Here is a 24,289-nt window from a genome sequence, read left to right on the forward strand (position 1 = left end):
GTCCAAATTCAAATCAATTCAAAATGTTTGCAGATAATAAAACATACACATTTTTAACACAACAAGAAATTCTATTTTATACTAGATCAAATGTTCATGTTATTTATATTATTATATTAACTTTTATTTTCATTTTCCTTTAGTAAAAAACATGTTTGCACGTTCAAATGTTAAATATATTAAATGACATTTAATAACATAAATCTTGTTTTTCTTCTTCTAATATTTAACATGAACTCACATATTGATATTTCTGGTCCTACAAAGGTCCAGTGAGTAAGAATTAGTGACATCTAATGGTGAGATTGCGCACTGCAACAAACTGAGGACTCCTCTGCTCACACCTCACTCCTTCTCCAGGTGTGTCAGGGAACTACGGTGGCCTTTTTAATAATAAAATATTATATATATATATGTTATTTCAAGGGTTAATTTCGTCTGCAGGCCTTACCACAGTTTAAGGGTTTTAATCACGATTGTTATCCTCAGTTACATCCCATTTATTTACACTATACAATAATCTTTCTTTTTTTTTTTTGTGTGTGCGTATAAAGATTTCATTTTTCATACTGAAGGTGCTAAAATGCACGCTCAGTCTGTCAGATGGCCGTTTCACGTTGCTGTAGAAACATAATAATGCAAGACCACTGTGCTGAAGCACAATCCGAGCCTCGAGTATATACAAAAGGCAATTATACACGCATACATATGGATAATGTATTCATATATACATTTTGTTTTCAGTGGTTAGTATGTGGTCCAAATTTGACAGAAAAGTCATGGGTTAATATGTTGTCCACATTTGACAAAAAAGTCATAGGTTAGTATGTGGTCCAAATGTTGACAAAAAAGTCATACTTTAGTATGTGATCCAAAATTTGACTAAAAAGGCACTAATGCCTGGTACCAGGCACATGTCACATGTCACATGACGTCACCATGGTAACATTATTAAGGGATAATGTCATCTCCACATTCAGTTTTTATTTTAGTTTCAGGCCCTGGTGATTATTAGACTTTGTTGCTTAGGTTTTATGGCACATGTTGTTGTCCAAAGTTAAACTTGCACACAATGATCCAAACGGAGTGGACACTTCCTGTTTTTCCATGGGTCAAAGCCGCGCCGATGCTTCCTGTTTTTGTTTGTCCAATCATGGCGTCCACTCCATCCAATCAGAAAGCAGCTCTCAGCCCACATCCTGTGTTTGTTTGTCCCCTCCTCAGAACACCACAGACAGCTCTTCCAACTCCTCCCAGAAGCTGGAGGGCTCGCTACAGCCGCTCGAGTCCTCGCCTCTTCCGCAGAGACACAAGTGTGTGATGGGACATCGCCATGACCTCCATGACCCCTACCGGCTCTCAGACCACTTCTTCTTGGACCAGGTGAGACAAATATATCTGTTTATACCAATTATTCTATTTGAACCTTTTCTTTATCAATTGTGATAAAGAAACAGTCTTACTTGAAACAGCTGCCATTCGTGGTAACCTTTCTTTCCTTCTCTGTTTTTCCTCAGCCGTTGTCTCGGCTTACCCGCCACGTCACTTTCCAGGAGGACGAGGAAATTGTCCGTATCAACCCCCGAGAGCGCAGTTGGGAGCGAACCACAGAGCATCGCCTCGGACGGCAGTCAGATCGCCCCTGGCTCCGGGGCTATGAGGACTACCGCCACGCCACTGTGCGTGACAAGTTCATCCAAATGGAAGACTCGGAGTCCTATGTCCACTTTGCTAAGACTGATGCACAGAAGCACGACTACACCTACCCTCTGGCACCGGCCCTGTCGCCCTCAGACTCTGACCCTGCCCTCGGACCCTTGACCAATAAGGGCCACGGCGGCTCCTATCGACACGGCTTCTCCTCGGTTGTCTCCACACAGCCCCGCTCTTTCCTCCCCAGCTCCTCGCCATCCACCAATGGCGGGAAGGGGCGGAAAGAGGGAGGCATGGAGCGCGCACAGTGCGAGCACTGTGGCGAGGCATTCTACGTCGCCGACAACCGGAGAGGCCGGTGCCAGGATGCTCCGGACCCTGTGCGGGCGTGCATTCGGCGGGTCAGCTGCATGTGGCTGGCGGACACCATGCTTTACCATTGCATGTCTGACCCAGAGGGGGACTACTCAGACCCGTGCTCCTGTGATGGAGGCGAGGGCAGTGGGGGAGGGCGGCTCGGTACACGCTGGTTAGCTCTGCTGGGCTTGTCTCTGGTGGCGCCCTGCCTCTGCCTCTATCCGCCCCTCCATGCTTGCCACCGGGCGGGGCTCACGTGTGGGTGCTGCGGAGGCCGACACAAGGCCCTGAGCTGAGCCGCCGTGCTTGAAAATAAATAAACAATCTAAACCCAACGCAAGCACAGGGAAAGGGAAGGATGGGGGAAATGCACAAGAGGACAAGTTGTCATGGCTGCTCGCTCTCTGCCTTGGTTTCTCTGGGTTTCTCTACAAATTCCAGACACTGAAATAAGCCAAATAAATACTTGGTGCATTTTCTGAACGGCCTGGGAAGATAAGCTCCCCCTTACGGCAGAAAGTTCTCTCACCTCTCTTCACGTGGCCATTTCACGCTCTGTTTCTAGTGAGAGAGCACTCTTTTTTTCAGGGGGCCTTTTTTTTTTATAGCTGACCTATATGTCATGTATCGCATATGCAGGTACTTTATACTTTGTACACTGACTTGGCGTCAAAGAACTTGAATTGTTTCTTTATTCTATTTTCTTTTCTCTCTCCTTTCGATGTATGCGTGGCCATTTTGTTTATATTCTATTCCAATATCAGGCCACCTCAACTCAACTCCAGCTACCAGAGAAATCGGACACTACACCTCTTTATATGTGCAAGTATATGTAAGTGTGTGTGTGTGTGTGTGTGTGTGTGTGTGTGTGTGAATGGTGTATGTACATGCATACAAGTGTGCGCTGAGGCCTTTTGTTGTCTGTGCTGCAGCTTATAGTTAAGCTCATGTATATAGTCCACATAGCTCTCCGCCATCGACATCTTCTTTGTTTACTGAAACAAACGTGGTACTCCATCTTAATCATCTTCTAATATCCCAAAGATTAATTTTTATCCTATTTATTTTCTCACTGAACTGATCCACCAGCAAAAAAAAGAAAAGTAGTGCTGGTGTGTGTGTGTGTGTGTGTGTGTGCGCGCGCGTGATATACTCACTGAAAGAGATGGTGCCTCGAGTCATGCTACACTACTCTCTCTCTCTCCCTGCTCCTTTCATGTTATTTCAAACAGTGCCTAAACTATCACCGAAATCAGGAACTCCAAATTCCAGTCAGGTTTTTTTTGTTTTTATTTTTGCTCGTTTTATTTACCGTACACTTGAAGCAGAGTGAGATTTTTAAGGCTCTTATTTCCTCCGAAGTCCATTTCACATCGAGGACATTAGCATTGGCTCATGTGGAGATCCATGTAAACGCCTGTCTTGCCTTAAGATTTGGGGCCTGGCTCCAAGAATCCCCCCCCACACACACCACCCCCGAAGATGTCTGCTCGAACGAATAGCGCGAGCACTGTCAAGGCTCCAAGCAATCAGTCTCATCGTGTACACTTAGAAACTTGGTTTAAAGTATTTTTGTAATGAAAAGGAAGTGTAACGCAACGGTTCCCATCGAGCATGTAGACTACGGACTCCAGTTTGCCTGCGACGTACAATCAGTTCCCACCGGTCACATTTGTGGCACCTTAAGTCTGAAAAAAACTGATATTTGAATGAGTGAAATCAGCTCCTACTGCATCTAAATCTACTCTGAACATGTAAAACACGCTGTTCGCTCTCTATAGAGAACTCAATTTACACTTGTTCCTATTATGTTAAGTCATTATAAGACATTACGGATGTGCAAAACTCAGCATTACACTTTTGTTTTGAACCATTTTCCAATGCCATAAGACTTTTCTGGTGTTAAAGGAATAGTTTGACATTTTAGAAAATGACTCCTCTCCTAAAGAGAGAGAATTAATACCACTCATGTGCGCATTAAATAAATAAGTTAGTTCAGCATAGCATAGCTCTGTGTACAGTGACGGGCTAGAAAATGTACACGGGAAGTGTTTTTGTTTTTATACTTGTGTTGTTTTTTAGTCTCGCTCCTACTGCACTCTCAAACTATTCCTTTAAAGAAATATTTTACTGCAAATATGCATCCACGGCTGATGTCTGTTGCCAAGTGGCAGATCATTATTATTATTATTATTATGATTATCATTATTAACAGTATCAGATCACTTCAGAATCCCAACAGTTAAAACTCAAGCTCTTAAAGGAAAATCAAACCTCAGTGTTGCCTAAAGTTGCCGTGACAGCGCGGCTGACCAATCGCGCCCTCGCGGTGACGGCACTACACTGAAGTGACAGCAGGTGCTCTAAGCTTCGTCGATGCCTGGTTGAGGCTATCTTTTTTGGGGAGGGGGATGTGACTGGGAACACAATAAGCTTTCTGAAAATAAATATGAAATAAATAAAGGCAGGACGTCAGTCAGGTCCTTTGATGAAAGACTGGGAGTAAAAAAAAAAAAATCCTGGACACAAACATCCATCCCTGATTGTTTTGCCAAGGAAATGTCACTTACTTACTGTAGTTGAAATACAGAATGCTTGAGGATGTCCTTCCTTCCCTGGTTGTGTCTGTTTCATACATCCTGTCCTGTGCGTGTGTGTGTGTGTGCGTGTGCGTGTGCGTGTGCGTGCACACGCGCCACATCCCTTTCCTTGATCCAAAGCTACTGGGATCAGCTGAATCTGCAATCACATACTAACACCTATCCATGTATAATTACACCCTTCAGTGATGTGATGCATCAGGAACAGGGCAAATCAGATTGTAAAATGTGTGTCTGTGTGTGTCTGTGTGTGTGTAGACATGCCATCTTTTCTCTGTCTCGTCTGAGTGTGTCCTCACATGTCAGAGCCATTTACAAGTGCCTGAACGCATCCTCTTTTATCTCCTCGTGTATTTAAATTGAAAAGAAAAACTAAAAGAAACAACTCCCTGTCATGAATTAGACCCATTTTTTTACGCTTAGTATTTTTACCTCTGTAAAAAAAAAGAGCAAAAATTATATTATATATATCAAGTGTATGTTGTACATTTTTGTTTTTGTTTTTTTGTTTGTTTTTTTAAAAAATAACTGTTTCTAACATGTACGATGGATGTAGCTCACGCTTTTCGAGAAGGAACAGGAAGTACTTTGTAGATACTGACGGGTGGCCAGGTCTGTGAGAAAACTAAAGTGAAATGTGTGTCTTTCCGCCTCCAATAAAATGAGAGAAAACAGTGAAACCACACATGAGTCTGCAGCTTAATTTCACTCTGGGATTAAAGGTGTATCACTAAATGTATAAATGTATGCTCCGGTATCGACAGAATGCACATACCTGACCTGCAATAAAATACATGTGAAACTAGAAATACAATGAATCATATAACGGTGGATTATGGACTGATAAAGAACTCCTCTCCATTCATTTCTGTTGATATTTGCCACTTTGGAATGGTAAATGTTTTGCTGTTTATTATAAAAAGTATAGCAAAATGTGGCTTTTATTTCAACTTTAAGTTTTTTCTGGGTGGACACAAAGGTTATTAGCTTGTGACTTGGGTTTATTGGCAGAAATTGAATATACTAACCCTAGATTTGGGTGTAGAGAAGTCACAAGTAGTTGTTGGATTTATGGCTGCCATCTTGCACCACCATGTCCTTTTGTTGGAATCTTAAATCTCACCTGTAGATGTTGCTAATTCTTATACACTGGAGCTTTACTGTTACTCGTTCACTATATAAAATAGACTGAATAAAAAGAATACAGAGCATTTAGAGGAGAATAACATTTCCAGGGAGCTATAATTGCCGCCCAGGACATCCAGAGGATTAGACAAAGTCACTCAAGAGCTGAAGTTTCTCATTGTGCCTTAATAACTTCCATAGTTTCCTGCACAAAACTATTTGTAAAGTATTTAATGAAAGAAAGCATAAAGGGGGGCTGAGTACACCCTGTTTCATTCTCTTCAAGATGTCTTTCCCCGCCCACCTCCCTCCTCAGCAGGAACATGTGATAGCCATCGAGGACGTCGAGCTGTTTCACTCAGGATGTCTCTGGAAAAGCATGTGGGCGATAATGATGGAGCACAAGAGGGGGAGGGAGAAGGAGAGCGAGAGAGAGAGAGAAGAGAAGAGAAGAAAAAGAAGGTCCCTGAGGGCTTCGGGGGCCTGCTAAGCAGCTCAGCGGCTGCAAACAGCATCACAGTCCACATGTGCAAACATTTAAGATATCTGCTTGTGTAATGGGGTCAGCATGGCCCCTTTCAGGGTGCACAGAGCACCGGCGCTCACTTCCCAGTGCAATTTACAGGAATGGGTGGCTTGTCCCACATCAGTGCTGTGGTCTCCATGTCCAAAGATAGGCAGGACTGTGACTTTTTCCCCCCCCTTTGTGCGACGGAGATTTCTGTCCCACAGAGCAGAGATGTTGAAGCAGCGTAGCTTATGAGGAACTAGTGGAGTGTATCAGCATACTTTACCAAGGAGTGTCACAGCTCAAACCCTGCACCTGAGATAAACTGGCTTCAGAGGGAAAACCCTCTCTCTACTCCCACCCTGTGGAAAATGATTTAGCCGCTTTGTGCAAAAGCAACTTGACAAACACTGGTGGTAGATGTGTTTAGATGAGTAAAATGAATCTTTCATGTCATTCATACAACTTCAAAATAAATGTGTAGGCACTGAAATACACTAAAACCTCAAGTGTAATATCATGATTATTATTACATGCTCTTGTATACTAAAATATAAATCTCTTTCTTGTTTGCTCTTGGTGTTTTACTGTACTTACACTGAATGTTAAGCAAGTGCTGCACTTTTAAATGTGCTGTTCAATTAAACCATGACCCTGACTAAACAAGTACTGAAAATTAGAACATCTGAAGGCTATTTAGGAGCATCCACTGGAGCATTTGATCACATCACATGATCTTCATCATCCAATGATGTTTGATAAAATGGAACTGCGCTTTTCATTTTCTCAGAATTGTGGCCTAAAAGTGGAGAAATAAAGTCAAATGGCCAGGTTAAAATGTGGAAAAAGGCACACACTGTATGTTATGATAAATGTATAAACTGGATCCGCAGCTGACATACAGCTGACGTACAGCTTGATAAATGAAAAGTTCACAGTCCCTGGTACAGTACTCGAGTGGATGTCCTTGGCCGTTTCCCACCTTTGTCGAGAGTGGTGTCGTCTCCGCTTGTGCTGCGATGTGGAGGAACTGCACATCAAATGGCACCTCAGAGGCAACAGTTCAGGGCTGAGGGAAGTGGCGAGGAGTCGAGGGATTAAAATGGAACAAGGCCGGAAGAGTCTGGGAGAGATCTTTATTTCAGGCACGGAAAGAGAGCCTCTTCCTCTGGTGGCGCCAGTCCACTGCCACTGTTCCATTTCCTCTTCCTCTTTCTGACCTGTGCTGAGCTCTCCTCTTCTTCTTCCTCCTCCTCCTCCTCCTCCCCCTCTGTGGCCAAGCCCATGTCACCTTTATATGTCCATCTTCTCCTTTGGTGGTCATATCAATCTACTCATCTCATATGACTTGCTACCTAATCAAAGAGACAATGAATTGACAGTCCAATCCCAGAAATTATAATCCAAAATTGTCCAAAAAATAATCCCGAAAGTGGAAAGTGAGTATTGTCCAATTTTGAGTTTCTGCGCGTATCAAATATAATAGTACAAGCCCTAGTCATTATAAAATCATGTATTCTTCTGAGTGAAACCCAGTCGCTTGTTATTTAAAATCATTATTAAAAAAATGGGGTCAGACGATCATCCTTATAAATCACTTTTCTTTATTTAAATCAGCGTTAGGCAGTTATGCTATGAACAACACAGGAAAATAAAACAAAAACAGTGACGAAAGACATTAAAACATGAGAGATCCAGTTAACATTAACTGCACTTGGCACTGGATAGATGTTCATGGAAAGAGGAAAAAAAAAAAAACATATTTATCATACTCAAAATAGTGCCTCCAGTAATCATTAAGTCGGCCGTTGGGAGTGAAACACTGGAGAACTTAAATATGGTCTCAACAGCATTTTAACTTCAATGAAAAACAAAAAATACCGTTTTACTTTGTCAGTGCCCAGATTCAAGCTCTCATTGTCAGCATGTGGCTGCCTCCATGCTTTGGTGGATCTGAAGGAAATGTGACAGGAGAGGTACTATATTGCTACAACTGCTCACACCTACTCATTCAGCTCAAGATTTACACCCAGAGAGGAGGCAGACGCAAGGCTGTCTGATGAGGAACAAATAATAACCCCCCCCGCCACACACCAAACACAAACCCTGAAGTACCGTCACACAACTGATGTCCAACGCAGGGGTTTTCACTTCACCTATTTGTCCCTTTATCGATCAATCATTAATTCTTCATAAAAACGAGGAGGAACTTCTGTTACCACTATACACCCCATTTACAATGGTAGTAGTGCACAGCAAGAAAGGAGGAAAAAATAAAGGCAATGAAGGGAAAAATAATCTGATTTAAAGATATAAATGAACACAAACATCCAACAAAAAAGAAAGAAAAAAAAAAAAGAGAATCCCTCTCCCAGTACAGAAAAGTTGTGATATCATTTATAAAAACCGACATAAAGCGTGATCAGTTCTCGCTCACCTGGAACAGTAGCTGAAAGTGGCCCGTGGCTGTTTGTGGTGGATCCTGATATCAAAGACGCTTTCGAGTTTCTTAAAAACGTTTGCATCATTTTCACTCTCCTCTCCGTACATTTGATGAGAGAAAGCCCCGTGTTTCTGAAAGGCTGGTGGCTTCATCTGCCTAAGCTAATTCCCCTCAGACACAACTGCAGGTATGACATGCAGCATTTCCCCCCCACCCCAACACTGGTTTTAACCGTCACTACTAGAACTCAACTCAGGCTTCAAAACACTCCAGCAGGGCAATATTAACCCTTTCATTTTTATTTAAAAGAAAGAGGGTAAAGTGGAAATCAGGGCTTTGTGAGCCAATCCCAAACCCAGTGAGAAGAGAGGCTGAAAGGAGAGAGAGGAGGCGACGGCTCGGTTCTCTTAGGATGTTTGAGGAGAAGCGAGAGCCGAAAGATAAAGAAAAGAAGAGGGATAAATAGATATATACTCTGCGATGGGGCAAAGAGGGAAATGTGTGCGAGTCATGTATGCGTGCGTGTGTGTGTGTGTGTGTGTGTGTGTGTATGTATTCGACCGTGTGTGTATGCTTGGTTGTGTCCGTTCAGAGCTTTATCTGACGGTGACTCCCAGTTTTTCCAGCACGCGGACTCCTTTCTCCTGGTACTCCTCTCGGGTCAGCCAGAAGTTGTCCTTGTCCTTCATGATGTCGGCCAGCACGGCACCGCCCAGGAACACCATGTGCTTTCGCCTGGGAGGATCCTCAATGCGGATCTTAAATTTCTGCAAGACAAGGAGGAGACACAAAGACTCATGAGAAGATCCTGTGGAACAAAGGAAGGGACCTGTGACTCCAGCAGTGTTGACAGTGCTGCTCAAAGTGGCCCATTGTTCTGGTTTTCCTCAGCTGGGATATGATACAGGTCTTTTTGTCGCTCTACAGAGTCAAACTTTTTGTTTGTTTGTTTTTATGTTGGACTACATTAGTGAATATGGATCCACACAACAACAGCAGCCACTTTAAAAAGAAGAAAGAACGGAGGTGCTGGTCTTTCGCAGAAACAAAATGATATATGATATGATATGACAGAAAAACCGCCACACTCACACACATTTATTCATGAGTGAATAACTTGCCAACAGCGTTGTTTCACTCTGAAAATGATTCATTGTTCAGCTCGACTTCATGTCTGTTAACAATTCTAAGATTACATATTACATTTTACTGTATTTACACAGATGTTTCTCTGGTGTGAAACATTTTCACACCAGACTAAAGCCTCACTGCACAGGTCAAGACACCAGACAAAGCGTCTGCCTTTTTAAGCACCTGTGGGCTCTTTTGCACAGCGGCCATTTTGACGTGCACACAGGTGTTACTGATCACACTAACCATGGCTCCGTTCAGTTCGTTCATGCGAGTCCGGACGGTGCGACAGTGAACCAGCATGCAAACTGAAACTGAGGAAGCTACATGGAAGTTAGTCGGTTTTGATATGATTATGAAAATGGCTGCTGTGCAAAGGGCCCATAGTTGCAAATACTCAACATTTTGTTATTTGTTTTATTATTTTAAACGTTTTATGTGGACCTCTATTTTTAAGTGCTGTGTGCCCATATACTTTTCAGCAATAAAACAAAACTGTAAAATGTAAATAGTTAATACAAATAAGGCCTAATGTTTTGCGGTGTACATTATTTTATGTATATCAGTAGCACATGTAGCATTTCACCTTAAAAGTATTGGGGTGAAATGCTGTGTGTGAACATTGCTACCACATATAAATGTAAGACGCCGTACAGGGCAATGCTGATAACAACTCGATAACAAACCAAGTAAAAACATTCAGCAGAGCTTTTCATTTCGTCACCTGACATTGACCAACCAATTCATTTGTCTGCAGAGACTCTCGAGGGAAATAACCGAGCACAGCTGCTTGCTGCACAAGAAAACAAGACTTACGTGAGCAGTCCACTGGAACCAAAACAGAAATAATCTAGAGCGATTCCATTCACATTACACTGCATCTGAGCCATTGTTAAAGCAACACTGTAACTTTGCAGCAGCGACAGCACTGTAAATGCAGACTTCTACATTTTTATAAGTGAACTCAGCACAACTGGACGTGCTGGGCCTGATTCTGGAACTCTCTCACTGTCACTCATATACAAACACATTCTACCTGTTCACCTGACTTACATTAATGTGACCTCTGAAGTCATTATTGTAAGTAGTGGTGGGAAAAAAACTTAAAAGTTGAATGGTAATGACCAATAATTGGAATGTTAAAAACAAACAAACAGTGAGGTACCTACAGATTCCCACCTGCAAGTTTAAGGTTAAAAATGTTGCATAGTCTAGCTTTTTTTTGAGGATTAACAATTTTAATTAGCTTCACTTCCTGTCGGATTCAACTTTCTGACTTCAAGATGGGAAAACATGTGAGTAAACCTCTGCTGTAACAATCCACTTTCCTACTCTGTCTGTAAGATCAGTATGTGCAAACATTGATATTTTCACCAAATAGGGCAAAAGACGCTGCTTCTGCTTGTTTGTCGCCGCAGTTATGTTTAGAAATGTTTGTCACGTGTGCAACAAACAGCTTAGGGGTGAAAACTGTTCTGAAAAACAATATATTGCAGATTTGTGGAATATTGTAATCACCATGAACTTAAATTGACCACAGCCCCTGCCCTCTATTAAAGAATTAACTTGAAATAATCGTCCACCTTTAAAGCCAACAAGGCTTCAGCACAGAGTCTTTGAGGATTTACGGAAGAAGACAGAAGACTTGTGAGATATTATAAACATTTGTGATACTTTTCAGGACAGATATGCAAATTACACACCCTGTCATTACAGAATGAGCTAAACATCTTGAGAAGAAGCGAGGCCGGTTGCAGTTGTGGACAGAAAAGTGAAGCCCAGAATGCCTTGCTATTGAACTCGTGAGTCATCTGAAGAGCTTTGTTTACAAAATAGATCTGTGTCTAAATGTAATACAGTCATATTTTTCTTAAACAAATATTTCAACTTTGGGAATTAAAGCTTATGCTGTGCTCCAAAGAAGTACCCGTCTGTTGGCCTCTGGCACCACCTGGTGGTAATTTATGTGCAATGCACAAGACTGAAATGCCATGATCATAAAAACTTTCCATCAAATAATAGCTGGATTATTTTTTTTACTGTGAACTCTGAGTATATGAAGTCCTCATTAGAACAAAGGAGATATTGTCAGGTGTCAAAGTTTATTAACTATACCGTATTTGAATCTTTTCCCTTAAACTTTCTGATACTTTACTGCTCTCTCACATGTGGGAAACCTCGCCCAAGGCCCACTTAAACAAATAGAGAATCAGCAAGAAATATTATTTCACACGAACTGTGAGGCCTGTGCAGTAGCGTGGCCTTGTTTCATCTACAGTAGATGTACCGGGAAGTTCAGTTGACACCACTGAACAGCAGACTGACAGTTTGCCAACCCAAGAGCAGCTCTGACACAGTCGACAGTTTAAGTATGGTAGAGAAGTTAAAGGGACAGTTTCTCACCGAAAGCTTGTCCACATCTCCCTTCAGCACACGCTCCAGGTACAGCTGCTTGAGTTCCCTCTCCAGGCGAGAGGGCAGGCCTGGGTACATGGTGGATCCTCCTGACAACACGATGTGTTTGTAGAATTCAGGCCTGAGGAGAAGAGAAAGAGTGTAAGAGCAGGGAGAGACCCAGCAACATGTAGACGAGGGAAAACTAGGGGGCACACCATGGACTGTTTAAGAAAAAAAAGTATGAGTGTGGCTCTGTCGTAAATCATATGCACTGCCTTTAAATCAGCATAGATGAGCAAGATTAATTTCTGAGGGTGTGCACAATCCGTGCATAAAATGTATGCAAGATGCACGTGGCAGTGATGATAATGCATAATTAAATGCAAATATACTCGGCCTTAAAAATCATACTAGTGATGTCACTGGTTTCCCCTTCCATCAGGCAGATTGTCATATTTTACAAAAGCCCACAATTCCCAAGTTCTTCAATAATGTATTGGATTTCCAAGTGGTCCCTGACCAACAAAAAAAAAATGTTCCACTCTTTTACAAAGCCAAGGTCATTTTTCATACTTTCCATAAAGAACTTAAGTGTGAAAGAAAAGCAGTGTTAGATGTCTACAACCCTCCAGTGCTTCAGTGGGCAACTGAAGAGCTTCAACACTTGTGCGTATCTCCATCTGTGTGTGCTGGGATGTGTTAATGTTGTGCCTTAACTTTAGAAAAGTAGACAATGTTACACTCATTAGCAGTGCACTGGGCTCACCTGGTGTCTATGTCTGCCGCCTGGATGGTGTTGAAGAGGAGCTCGGCCACACCGACACCCTCCACGTTGATGAGGTGCGGCTGGAACAGAGCCTCCGGGGCCTCAAACCGCTCTCCTCCCACCTTGATCACACGGCCATCTGGCAGCTGGAGGAGTGTGGGAGGCATGACATGAAAAGAGAAGGGGAAAAAGTATGACACCATTAAAGATGTAGGATTGAATATATGACTCAGCAGAAAGCACAAAAGGGGTTACATCTTGAATGAAAGAATAAAGGATTGTCTGATATGTTATGGAAAATAAGCGTAGAGAGACTGCAGTCTCCAAATGTAGTAGAGTTAGTGTGTGCTACTATAAAAAGGCTTCATTCAGCTGAGGGCAGTGGGAGGAAGCAGAGCCCAGCCTCAGCCGCAATGTGGCTGCACAGGAAATGATGTAACGTGCAGTTCAGGGCTCTTCGGCCACAGTTACATTGCCCTCCTTGTTTCAGTACATTCACGCACACATAATGATACGCACACCTACACGTTCACACGCCTAGAAACACACATACATGCACTCGCCTACACTAACCCAAACACACATGGTCACAGTGAGCTCTGAGACACAACATGTGCTCGCTAAGGCGTGCAGTAACACAGACTTCAGGTGCTGCGTTTAGATTCTGTGGTTCCCTCTGAGGGGAAAGGCCTTGGAAAGAAAAGCAAGCCTGGTGGAGGAGCAGTGCACCCCCATATGTTTAACTCCCAGAGAAAACAGTTAGTCAGCAGCACTGGCTGGACCAACGGTGCCAACAATGGGCATGTGGTAGTCTACTTAGCTCAGTGCAGAAACAGATTTAGTTACCCCATTAGTTTTGACTACTTTAAAATACTGCCACTTTTAAATAACAAACCCTTTGGGGAGATTCTTTAAACAAGGTTGCTATTTTAAGCAGAAATGTGAGGCGTGTGTGCATGTGGCATGCAAAAAAGAACTCATTTATATAGAGAGAGGAAAAACACAAATGAGTATCCCAGAGGGTTTAAAAATGTTTAAAACAAGTCAACATGAAAATCAGTAGCTTAACATGTCCCCAATTTTAAGTGAATTCAGTGTTGTAGCAGTCATTTTACAACCCAAATATAAAACCATCTTTTTCCATGTTGTCCTCTAAGTGTCACTGTACCCAAACTGTCTTTGATTGAAGTTTCTGACTCACAGTACATTCCTTTAACTGGTAGTGTCTGTCTTTAATGGTGCTTAATTAAATATTTATTGTGCAGGTGACAGTGGGGAACATGGTGATGGTAAAGTTATATTTCCTCCAGCAGTTAAACAACCGTGTAAAATGACACCATCAAAGGAGACGGTACAAAAAGAAAAAAAAACACATCAACCTCTGTAGGTACATTATGCACTAGGTACATTATGCACTAACAACCTGTGCATTGATGCCCATTTGTTCTAAACTAAACCAATCCTATTTCAAATACCTACATAAAGATATCTGTGTAGATTTGTTGTCGAATCTCACCGTGTATGATTCCACCAGCACAGTGGTCTCCAACGCCAGCTTCTGCTCCTGCTCGATGTTGTAGCCTACGTAGCACAGCTTCTCCTTCATCATGCGCACAGTCTCAAAGTCGGCAGAGTGATTGAAGGCATAACCCCTCAACAGTAACAACTGACAGAGAAACGAGACAAAGGATGAGAAAGGTCTGGGTTATGATTATGATCTCTTTAAAAGAGTCTCTGTCAACTAAATGGACTAAAATAGTAAATTAATAATAGGGCTGTCCCAATCCTCAAGTATTGGCTCTAAGTCGAGTGGAGATGGGCTGTCTCCCCGGTTTCATCCTTGGTCTTTAGTGAGCAGGTTCTTCATGAAGCTCAAATGTGGACTTTAGCCAAGATGGTATTTGTTTGATATTACTTGTGTTTGATATGATTATTCACATACACACCAACAACACTCCTAACAAACATAAACATAAACACTTCTTTCAAACTTTTCACTTGGTTGACAAACATGTATACAGGCAATGGTTTCAATAATTAGGTGTCAGTTTAACAACATGTACAGGCCTGCACAAAAAGTGTACTGTGCAGCTCTGTTATCTAGGCGAAAGTATCATATCACGAGTCGGTATCAGTAGATACTTAATTGTAAAAAGATCTGCATCATGGGCAAAATCTCCCTATTAATACATATAATGTATACATATATAATGGAAGTAAATTGCACTGCAGTACATAATGGTGGTGCCCTGTCAGTTAATATTATCTAGACTCATCTACCTAAAATGCAATCAATAGGATTTCTAAGATCAATGAAATATGTACTGTACATTCTCTATCTTGCTTACACCACTTTATTTGTGTTCTGTTACCCTGTGTCACTCAGAGCATAGATACCTTGATGAGGTAGCGAGTGATGTCCCTGCCTGCAATGTCCAGGCGTCTCGTCAGGTGGGGCAGGCTGAATCCTTCATAAACTGGACAGATGTGTGTCACACCATCCCCGGAGTCCACCACTACACCAGTCAGAAGTCCTAAAACAAAAACACAAAAATGTGTTGTGTTTCCATGACATCACATTGATTTACAGAAAATGCAAAGATAAACGTAATTTAACCTTAACTACTACTAACTTCACCCTGATCCGAATGAAATCTAATCCCTGCACTAACCGTAAAAAAACAAAAATCCATACATTGCACAGGATTAAACTTTAAATGCCCATGTACACTGCCTGGCCAAAAAAAAGTTGCCACCTGGATTCAACTAAGCACTACCTGAATATAATGAATGATCAAATTATTCCATCAATGCATTTTTTTCTTCCCTGATGACATGGGCATATTCCAAGATGACAATGCCAGGACTCATCAAGCTCAAATTGTGAAAGAGTGGTTCAGGGAGCATGGGACATCATTTTCACACATGAATTGGCCACCACAGAGTCCAGACCTTAACCCCATTGAGAGTCTTTTGGATGTGCTGGAGAAGGCTTTGCTCAGTGGCCCGACTCTCCCATCATCAATACAAGATCTTGGTGAAAAATTAATGCAACACTACACAGAAATAAATCTTGTGACATTGCAGTAGCGTATGGAAACAATGCCACAGTGAATGAGTGCTGTAAACAAAGCTAAAGGCGGTCCAGCGATGTGACCCTTTCTTTAGGTGGCGACTTTTTTTTTTGTCCAGGCAGTGTATGTTATAGTGATGACCTTAAAAAACCTGGTTCATGATAAAACCAGCACGACAAATAGGACAGTGGCGAGACACCAACAGGAAACACTGATATAGTTATTTGTCAATATCAGAAAATGATTTTACATGCAAACTTTTATTTAATTCCTGAGGGAAGAACTTAACTTGCCACTTCACTGCCTTCCAACATAATCGATAATGGAATGTTTCATTTACAGAATTACTTAAGGACTGAACCCTTCTGTATCACAATAAGCAGGTGTAGTATTTACTAGCCAGAGAGAACCTGCTGTAATTGATGATGCTGCTGCATGTTTATGGTATCCAGTGTCATATTTTTGATTAAATACGTACTCAAATATGCATGGAAGAATATCAGAAACTGTCTTTTTCTTATGTTTCTTGGTAATTGTTAAAGAGTAACTCTAATGTATTGTTTACTTTAGAGCACCTGTGAGAGGATCAGGTGGCATTTAAGTGCTTGCAAGCAAAATTAGCATTGGGCTCTTGAGGAGGCCAGAGTTAATGTTGGCAGTTTCAGTCAGCAGCTCAGCTGAGAAACTGTATCAAGGGTAGTTTGAGATAAATGAGGCCATTTTCTATAATTTGAACCATGTAGTTAGTTGAATGGATTCCCAGAGGATATGTATTAAGCAGAAAATTAGCAAAGAAACCCTTTACAGTATCTGAGGTTTGACCAAATTCATTGTTAGTCTTGAACCAAATATATGTTCAAAAATAAAACAAAAACTTAACAAAAACTTCAAGCACCACACAGTATTTATTACACATTAGATCATTTCAGGATATTGCACGTGTAACCCACACGTCGTCAGGTGATGTTCATGTGACTGTCTAGACATTCTGTCAAACAATCGTCACCTGGTACTGGAATATTCCCAAAAACCAAATCTTCAAACTAATTGACAAAAGGTGTGGTGGTTAAATACTGTAACACAAGAATATTTACACAATTACAATGAAAAGCAAACACTCACTGCAGTGAGAAGCCTAAAGGTGTTAACACACTGGGGAATTTTTCATTTCATGCAATTAATTTGAAAGTCAAACTGTTATTATGCAGCAACTTATTTTTTGCAACATGAATGAAAGTATCAACTAACCACTGTACACTATGGTAGCATCGTTGACAAGAGCTCAACTGTATCAAACATCCTAATTATTTGTTTCCTGACAGGAGGAAAAGATCTTTTTTACAAGATGACTCTGGATGCATTAGTCTTTCTTAATAATGACCAGACATAAATCTATTCAAGCATTTTACTGAACAAGTACTATAATTTCTGCAAATCTGCACAGTACTAGACAAGTACTTTAGATGTCCATATTGTTTCTTGGTCACGTCCGTAACCTCCAGGAAGCACATGTGCTCTTACCTTGGGCATACAGGGTCAGCACAGCTTGAATAGCAATGTAGACTCCTGAAAACTGGTAGGTCTCAAACATAACCTGCCGAAGAAGATGGTACACATTAGAAAGCAACAACAATAATGTTTTGGTGGAATAAAACAAAAGCTTGCAGTACAGTATATCTGCAAAAATACAGAAGTAACAGATATTTAAATCACTTCACTGCGGATTAAGTAGCACTTCTGCAATGCCTTAAATACATTTCCTGCAATGTCTGATTGATGCAAACCAAAGATGACAAAACCAGAAAGTTTTATACTCACTACGAGAAGATTTATACAAAGCAGAAAGACTATATGGCGCCTTAGAATGACTACACTCAGCTCGATATGACTCGACTATACTTGTTTTCTTGCCTTTTCATTAGGGATAGTAGATGGTGCTTTTGCGAGGTTCCAAGCGAGCTGAGCCGATACTAAACGTGGCGTCGGCGGACTGCCATCCACTGATAGGCAGTGAGTGCCGTCACTAGAAGAGTCATGAGTGCGATGTGCGACACAGAAATTAAACCGAACCGTAGATCAGTTAAAAAGACTTAAAAATCCTGGAAACATGTGTTGATCTCCAACATTTAGCAAGGACATTTCTAAAATCTCAACATTTAATAGGAGTTAAAAGGAGTTAATAGTAAGTACTGAACTAATCTTTTTATTTAACTGATTCTAATGATTCAGTACACCAAAAAGAACTGCTTTGCTCATCACTACTTGGTATTATAGTAATGGAAAATGATACCAAACTGAGTCGAGCCGTGCCGAGCCGAGCCAAGCCAAGCCAAGTAGTATTGGAACTTTATAGTGGGAAACGCAAACAGAGGGTAATTTATAAAATTGGATTAATATAAAGTGAATGGCAAAAAAAACTAGCCAGCCTCCCCTTTTTAATTTCCACTCGCATAACTACAACACCTTAATGTTGCAATAAAAACTGCCACGCACCTCAATGATTTTTTCACGGTTCTTAGTAGGGTTCATGGGGGGCTCCGTCAACAGGATCTTGCAGTTGCGAGAGTCAATGTTGAGCTTCTCCGGGCCAAAGGTGTAGTCCCACAGGTGCTTCATGTCATCCCAGTTCCTAACGATGCCGTTCTCCATGGGATAGTTGACCTCCAACATCGAGCGCAACTCGCTGGCTTCATCCCCAACCATCAGGTCCTAGAGTAAGAGGTCAAACATCAACACAGATAAATATTTAGAAGCACAACAGCAGAGCCCTTTACTTCTGGAGCCCACTTCAGTAGCATTTGCCTTAGGGATAAGCTCCACGTACTGGTTGGGCTACATATTCATTCATTTTAACTGCCCCTTAGCCTGCTGGTCAGCTAAAATCAGAACAAGATATTTAACATTTAAGCTTATTTTTTTACCCACATTAAGACAAGTCACCTGTCCAAGACAGCGCAACTCATGAGTTAAAAATTCAAATTCCCAGCATGCAAAAAAAGCATTATTTTTCATGCATTTACACCTGGAAACACTTCCCTCTAGCTACAGTAATCCAATCGTTTTAGCACCATTCAACTAGCTGCATGCAAGGCAGCCTGGCAAAGTAAACAACCTCTGGGTTAGAGCTCAGTGTTAGCCACACAGTCAAGCATCTCACGTTCCACTTGGAGACTTCAAAAGCCTTGTGAAGGCAGCCATTTTATGGGTTCATCCTGTGAGCTTTGGCATTAACAGAGTGCCAGTCATCTCACAGGCATCAATACCATGTGGTCTCAATGAAAATAAGTAAAACAGAAAAACAGATGTGCTTCTGTCTTTAAATTGCAGCTGCCTGCCATGCATCCTTTTGTGTGAACACTTCCTCTGTACTTGATAAGGGTGAAACACTTTAGCAGATTACAGAAGCAACTTGATGGCACATAACTTAAATATGCACATGGTTTCATGATGTAAAGAAAATAGATTTGTGATGTTTTCAGGTACCAAACATATAACATTTGGCATCAATCTTCCTAGCTGTAACAGGCAATCTCAATTATTTTCAGCTGAAAACTGTGGTGAATATTTTAGTTCTTAAATGGCAGCTGGATTGAGGGGGGGCTGTTAGCCATCAGGATCCACCCGCAGATCAGACACTTTGAAAATGGAAGTGTTCCAAAATCTCTTTTAGCTCTCCATCAATAACAGTTGGCCTATGATTCATCACAACTATTTCCGCAACACTGAGCCTGGAAAAAAGAGGTCTATTAACATGAGGATTTGTATATCTGACTCTGTGCCACTCATTCAGCCAAAAGATCTCAAACTAAACATTTTAAACTTGGCAAACTAGTTGGGATGATGTGTGAGTAAACAAATATGAAAGAAAACAAATGTAGAAAAGACAACGTGAAAAAAATCAAAACAAAGTAAGAGAGCTTAATTTTCAGTTGACATCAAAACATGACAAAACTCTCTGGAGCAGGCAAGAACAGGAGGCACACACCAACCTGAACTTACCATCTTCTGGGAATTCTACTTCATCATGGGGGGAGGGGGACATGGGGGGAAAGGAAGGTAGATATAAAATAAAGATGAATAAACAAAACTGGAAAAACAGGAGAGAGGTAGTGACAGACCTCAGGCTAAAATAACAGGGGTTCTGACGATTAGACCTTTATCTTAAAGCATATTACTGTACTGATTTAAAGAAAACAAATATAGCAATGTGCTCTGAGAACAAGACAAGATCAAATTCATACTTAGAGGACAGTTGAAGTTGTGGTTACATATAGGACTGGAAAAATTGTCTGTTTTAATTAAATGTGATTTTTCATTTCAGTTTCATTCCTGTTTGTAGGTTATAGCTTTGTCTGATGACTGGTTTTCTGACCATGGTTGTACCTCAAATCAAAATGTCCTTGTCAAATTAAAAAAAGTCACTCCAGGAACATCAGCCCGTACCTTGATTTCAATGTTTCCCACTTTGGCTGTGGAGCGGATGATGGGCCTCCCAACAAGTGCAGGGAAGATGTGCTCTGGGAAGTTGGAGCCTGCATAGCCACACTTGACAAACTAAAAAGTGAAGGGAAAAGAAGTTGATTAGAAAAGACAAATACAGAAAACTACCCACCATTACGGTCACATCCAGTTCAACCACAGCATGTTGTGCTGGCAATTACACCAAGATAAAACCTCTAAGTTCTTAACACACTTTAGCCTCCATCACAATAGTAGAAAATCCGATATTTTACCTTACAGCATCATAATCAATTTTCATTTTGAGTTATAACCAATAAACACTACAACCAGTGCTGTGTGGACATAAAAGCCAAGCACGTCAAAGCACTCACTGTTCACTGAATTTACATTTAAGCTAATGAAGCTACAACAATGTTGACCAGGAAAATATAGTATTAAGCTGCATTTTATAACTTAAAACCCAGACAATAGAAACTGTGGGATTTCGTGTTCTCCCTGAAATGCCAGATATTGCATTTATACTACTTCTGTCATGGCCCCTACCAGCCTTGCATAAAAGCAAAAGATATCTTATCTGATCAAGACATCTTATCTGTCAGAGTGAATGAGTTAATCCATGCATGGTCCAACAAGCAGTTTAATTATGTAGAATTACCGGTTAATAAATATATTTAAAGGTATAATTTCAGAATCAGTACAGCTCTGCCCCCACAGATAAATCTGGTTGAAGATTCTAATAGAAAGGGTGAGAAAACTAGCAGGTTGATTGTTGTTACATGCAATTGAAGATACGCAATATTAAACTGTCAAGTTCTACAGTTTTTTATGGTGCTCAGATGTGAATGTGACTGGCGGCAGTTCAGACTCTCACTTTCTCTAAGGTTTCCAATTCAACTCTGACATGGGTTCAATTTTTTTTTCTCCCACCAAATGCTCTTGAAAAATATCTCATATCTCAAAAAGGCCTTCTTAGTCAGTAACATGCTGAGGCAACATCCTCTGTAAATGCTGACAAGATTCAGACAGGAAGTACCTCAGCTCTAGCAGAGGCAGTATATGTGCAGTGAATGATTTGTAGAAAAGACCAGCAAATCATTTACTACAGTATAAGCAGCATGGCTCAAAATGTAAATACTTTGTCAACAAACAACAGAAGCTTGGAAATCCATTAAAATTACCTAGATTAGGAGAAGAAAAAACCATGGTGGTCCCTAAACTGTGCAGGCACACCAACCATGTACTGGAGACTTTAGAACCGTTTTGTCAGATAACACAACTTTATTTGTACCATGTAAAATCTAAAAAAGGGCAGATCCATAAGTGGAAAACATCAACCATAATGTTAGACTCAGTATTGCTCAAACTGATCAGTGTAAAATGTCCCTACATTTATTTTAAATGTATACATACATTTTCAAAAGCACATTCATTTTTTGAATACATTTTTTCACAGAAAACAACTTTCAAGCAGATAGACAAACCAAATATGTACAGTGATAACCAATTTATTTCTGAATAAGACAATGACACCTTTACAACACTGTACTACCCATCAAACTAAACTAAAAGGAAAATATTATGCAAAATGTGGTTTCTGTTTGACTGAGTGCAATATTTATAAGTTAAATACCCTTGCATTTTATTTTAATGTTTTTAATTGCATTGCTCAAGCTACAACTTGTACAGTGGAGAGGCATTAGGTACATTTTGCAGCATATAACATAAAACAGTGGTTTACAAACTTTTTATACAGAGTATCACCGAGAAAATATTGAGCTTCCAATGTAACACCATTATCGCTAAAGTTAAAATACAGTGAGATAAGGTGACTCTAATAATAATTTCTTACAATTATTTAAAACCGTTTCACTTCCAATGCACTCCAGTAAAATTCCCAGGTATATACAGTAGAATAGTATTTGTGATTTTCCTCCAAGTACAACCAGAGAAAGCTTGTACCACTGGTGGTACACGTACCACAGTCTGAGGACCGTGGACAGAGAATACAACATTTAAACAGGTAACTGCTTAAATGTTAGGACCCATCACTATATGTCGTTCAGTGGTTTAGGTTGGATGCAACACTATTTAATTAGACCCAAGGAAAATCGAGGGAAAAACACTGAATGTATACGTCGTATATGCAAACGAATATTTTATCCATTCAGCAAAATGGAAAAACACGAACAATAAAGGAACACTGATGTGCACAGCTTTCATTAATGTCATTAATTGTGTTATTTGGTCTTTCTATGGTCTACATTCTTCATACCGACAGACAGTTGGGTGACATTTCTCTACGTGCATCTGTTGCTGTTCAGGAAAACGATGATTAAAAGGTGGAGATACTAAATTCACCTGGCACGGCCTACCTAACGTTACACGCCTCACGATGGATATCTGAAAAACAATATTCAGCTGCTGCTCGGGTTAATCGGAGCAAAACCACAGTGGAGATGTGTGCAAAATTTGAGTCGTTTGCCAAATCACTGAAATGAGTGACTGAACAAACCAGACAGTCAGCTGTCAATGCTAACAGGCTAGCTCGCTAGCTGTCGTAGCTTACTAACCATTGGTCGTAATGGGTCATTCTTTAATTATGGTGTGCGCGCAGCTGTGAGAGCTGAAACCATAGCTATGTATTCAGCAGTCACACTGACAATACCACACAGTATGTGGGCTATTTCAGCGAAGGCTCTGGATGAATGAAAATTAGCAAGCTAACGGGCTTGCTGGCTAGCTACCCACCCAGTTAACGCTAGCTAGCTTGGACGCTGTGACACCGCCACTTCCTGTTTCGGCAAATCGTTCGACACAAACGGCACAGTTTCAACAAAGCCACTTGCGGATAGTGCGTCAATCCAGAGCGCTAAACTTACCCCGGTTCCATTGTCACAGACCACCACTTTCCTTCCCTGACTATCCATTATGAAAAAGCCCAGTTACTGCTGAACCTCCCTCAACTTTCTTCAGCAAGCCGGAAGGAAGACACACCAACCCGGCCGAGAGGAGGAAGGGAACGGGGCTCATCCGGTGACGGAGCCCGAGAATGACAGCCACTCCCTCCAATACATTAATTCACTGTCATTAATGCATATTTACTGATTACTGGCATCGACAGAAACAAAATAGTTTTATATTTAAATCAAGTACAATTCATTCCATTTTCAGTGGGTAAATAAAAGGTTGTTTGTACCTGTGTGTTCTCATTTTGTCTCTCTTGTTTACTCTTGACTTTTTGTAGAAACCTGTTTCCCTGTGGTTGTTTTGTATCTATTACATTAAATGTCATTTAGCAGACGCTTTCATCCAAAGAGACTTACAAGGGAATTGAGTACAAAATGCCAGGGGTGGAGTTGAACTTGCAACCATGAAGTCTTTTGTACACAGGGTACCAGTCTTAACCACTGAGCCACTCCAAAACTACTCAATGACAGTTTTGTGTCTCTAATTAGTTCTGATAGTTTTGATGCACTCTATACAAACATGATTGTCATCGTTTTAGTTTCTGCTGACGATTTCATATCTCTGCAGTCATTTTGTGACTCTTGCTTCCTTAATGTACATTTTGCAGGTTAAGGCCCCTATAGTCTTGATGTTAAGGTAACAAAATAAGTATCTTATGAAATAAAATTTTCAGATCACATTCTCATACAAACTCTAAATCGTTCTAACCTTCACAGTTTGAAATATGCATTTCCACAATTGTATGAACCTTCAGAAAATGTAATACCAAGCAGACAGACTCTAGAATAAAATCACATGAACCAAAAA

The 24,289-nt window shown here is 40.9% G+C and overlaps 2 protein-coding genes across 2 annotated transcripts; one reads left to right on the plus strand and one right to left on the minus strand.

Moving 5' to 3' along the window:
• The first annotated feature begins 840 nt into the window (after positions 1-840).
• Positions 841-5,290, plus strand: LOC122782212 (sprouty-related, EVH1 domain-containing protein 2-like). Its single transcript, XM_044046477.1, has 2 exons — positions 841-1,383; positions 1,518-5,290. The coding sequence occupies exons 1-2, from the start codon at positions 1,042-1,044 to the stop codon at positions 2,304-2,306; spliced, it is 1,131 nt and encodes a 376-aa protein (XP_043902412.1). The 5' UTR covers positions 841-1,041; the 3' UTR covers positions 2,307-5,290.
• A 3,679-nt stretch (positions 5,291-8,969) lies between these two features.
• LOC122781791 (actin-related protein 2-A) lies at positions 8,970-23,538 on the minus strand. The gene is made up of 9 exons (XM_044045812.1): positions 23,395-23,538; positions 20,498-20,608; positions 18,548-18,763; positions 17,576-17,648; positions 15,378-15,514; positions 14,497-14,646; positions 12,981-13,126; positions 12,221-12,353; positions 8,970-9,453 (listed from the first exon to the last, which is right to left on the minus strand). The coding sequence occupies exons 1-9, from the start codon at positions 23,440-23,442 to the stop codon at positions 9,283-9,285; spliced, it is 1,185 nt and encodes a 394-aa protein (XP_043901747.1). The 5' UTR covers positions 23,443-23,538; the 3' UTR covers positions 8,970-9,282.
• Positions 23,539-24,289: the final 751 nt, after the last annotated feature.

This window comes from Solea senegalensis, linkage group LG15 (assembly GCF_019176455.1).
Source record: "Solea senegalensis isolate Sse05_10M linkage group LG15, IFAPA_SoseM_1, whole genome shotgun sequence".
Classification (NCBI taxonomy): domain Eukaryota; kingdom Metazoa; phylum Chordata; class Actinopteri; order Pleuronectiformes; family Soleidae; genus Solea; species Solea senegalensis.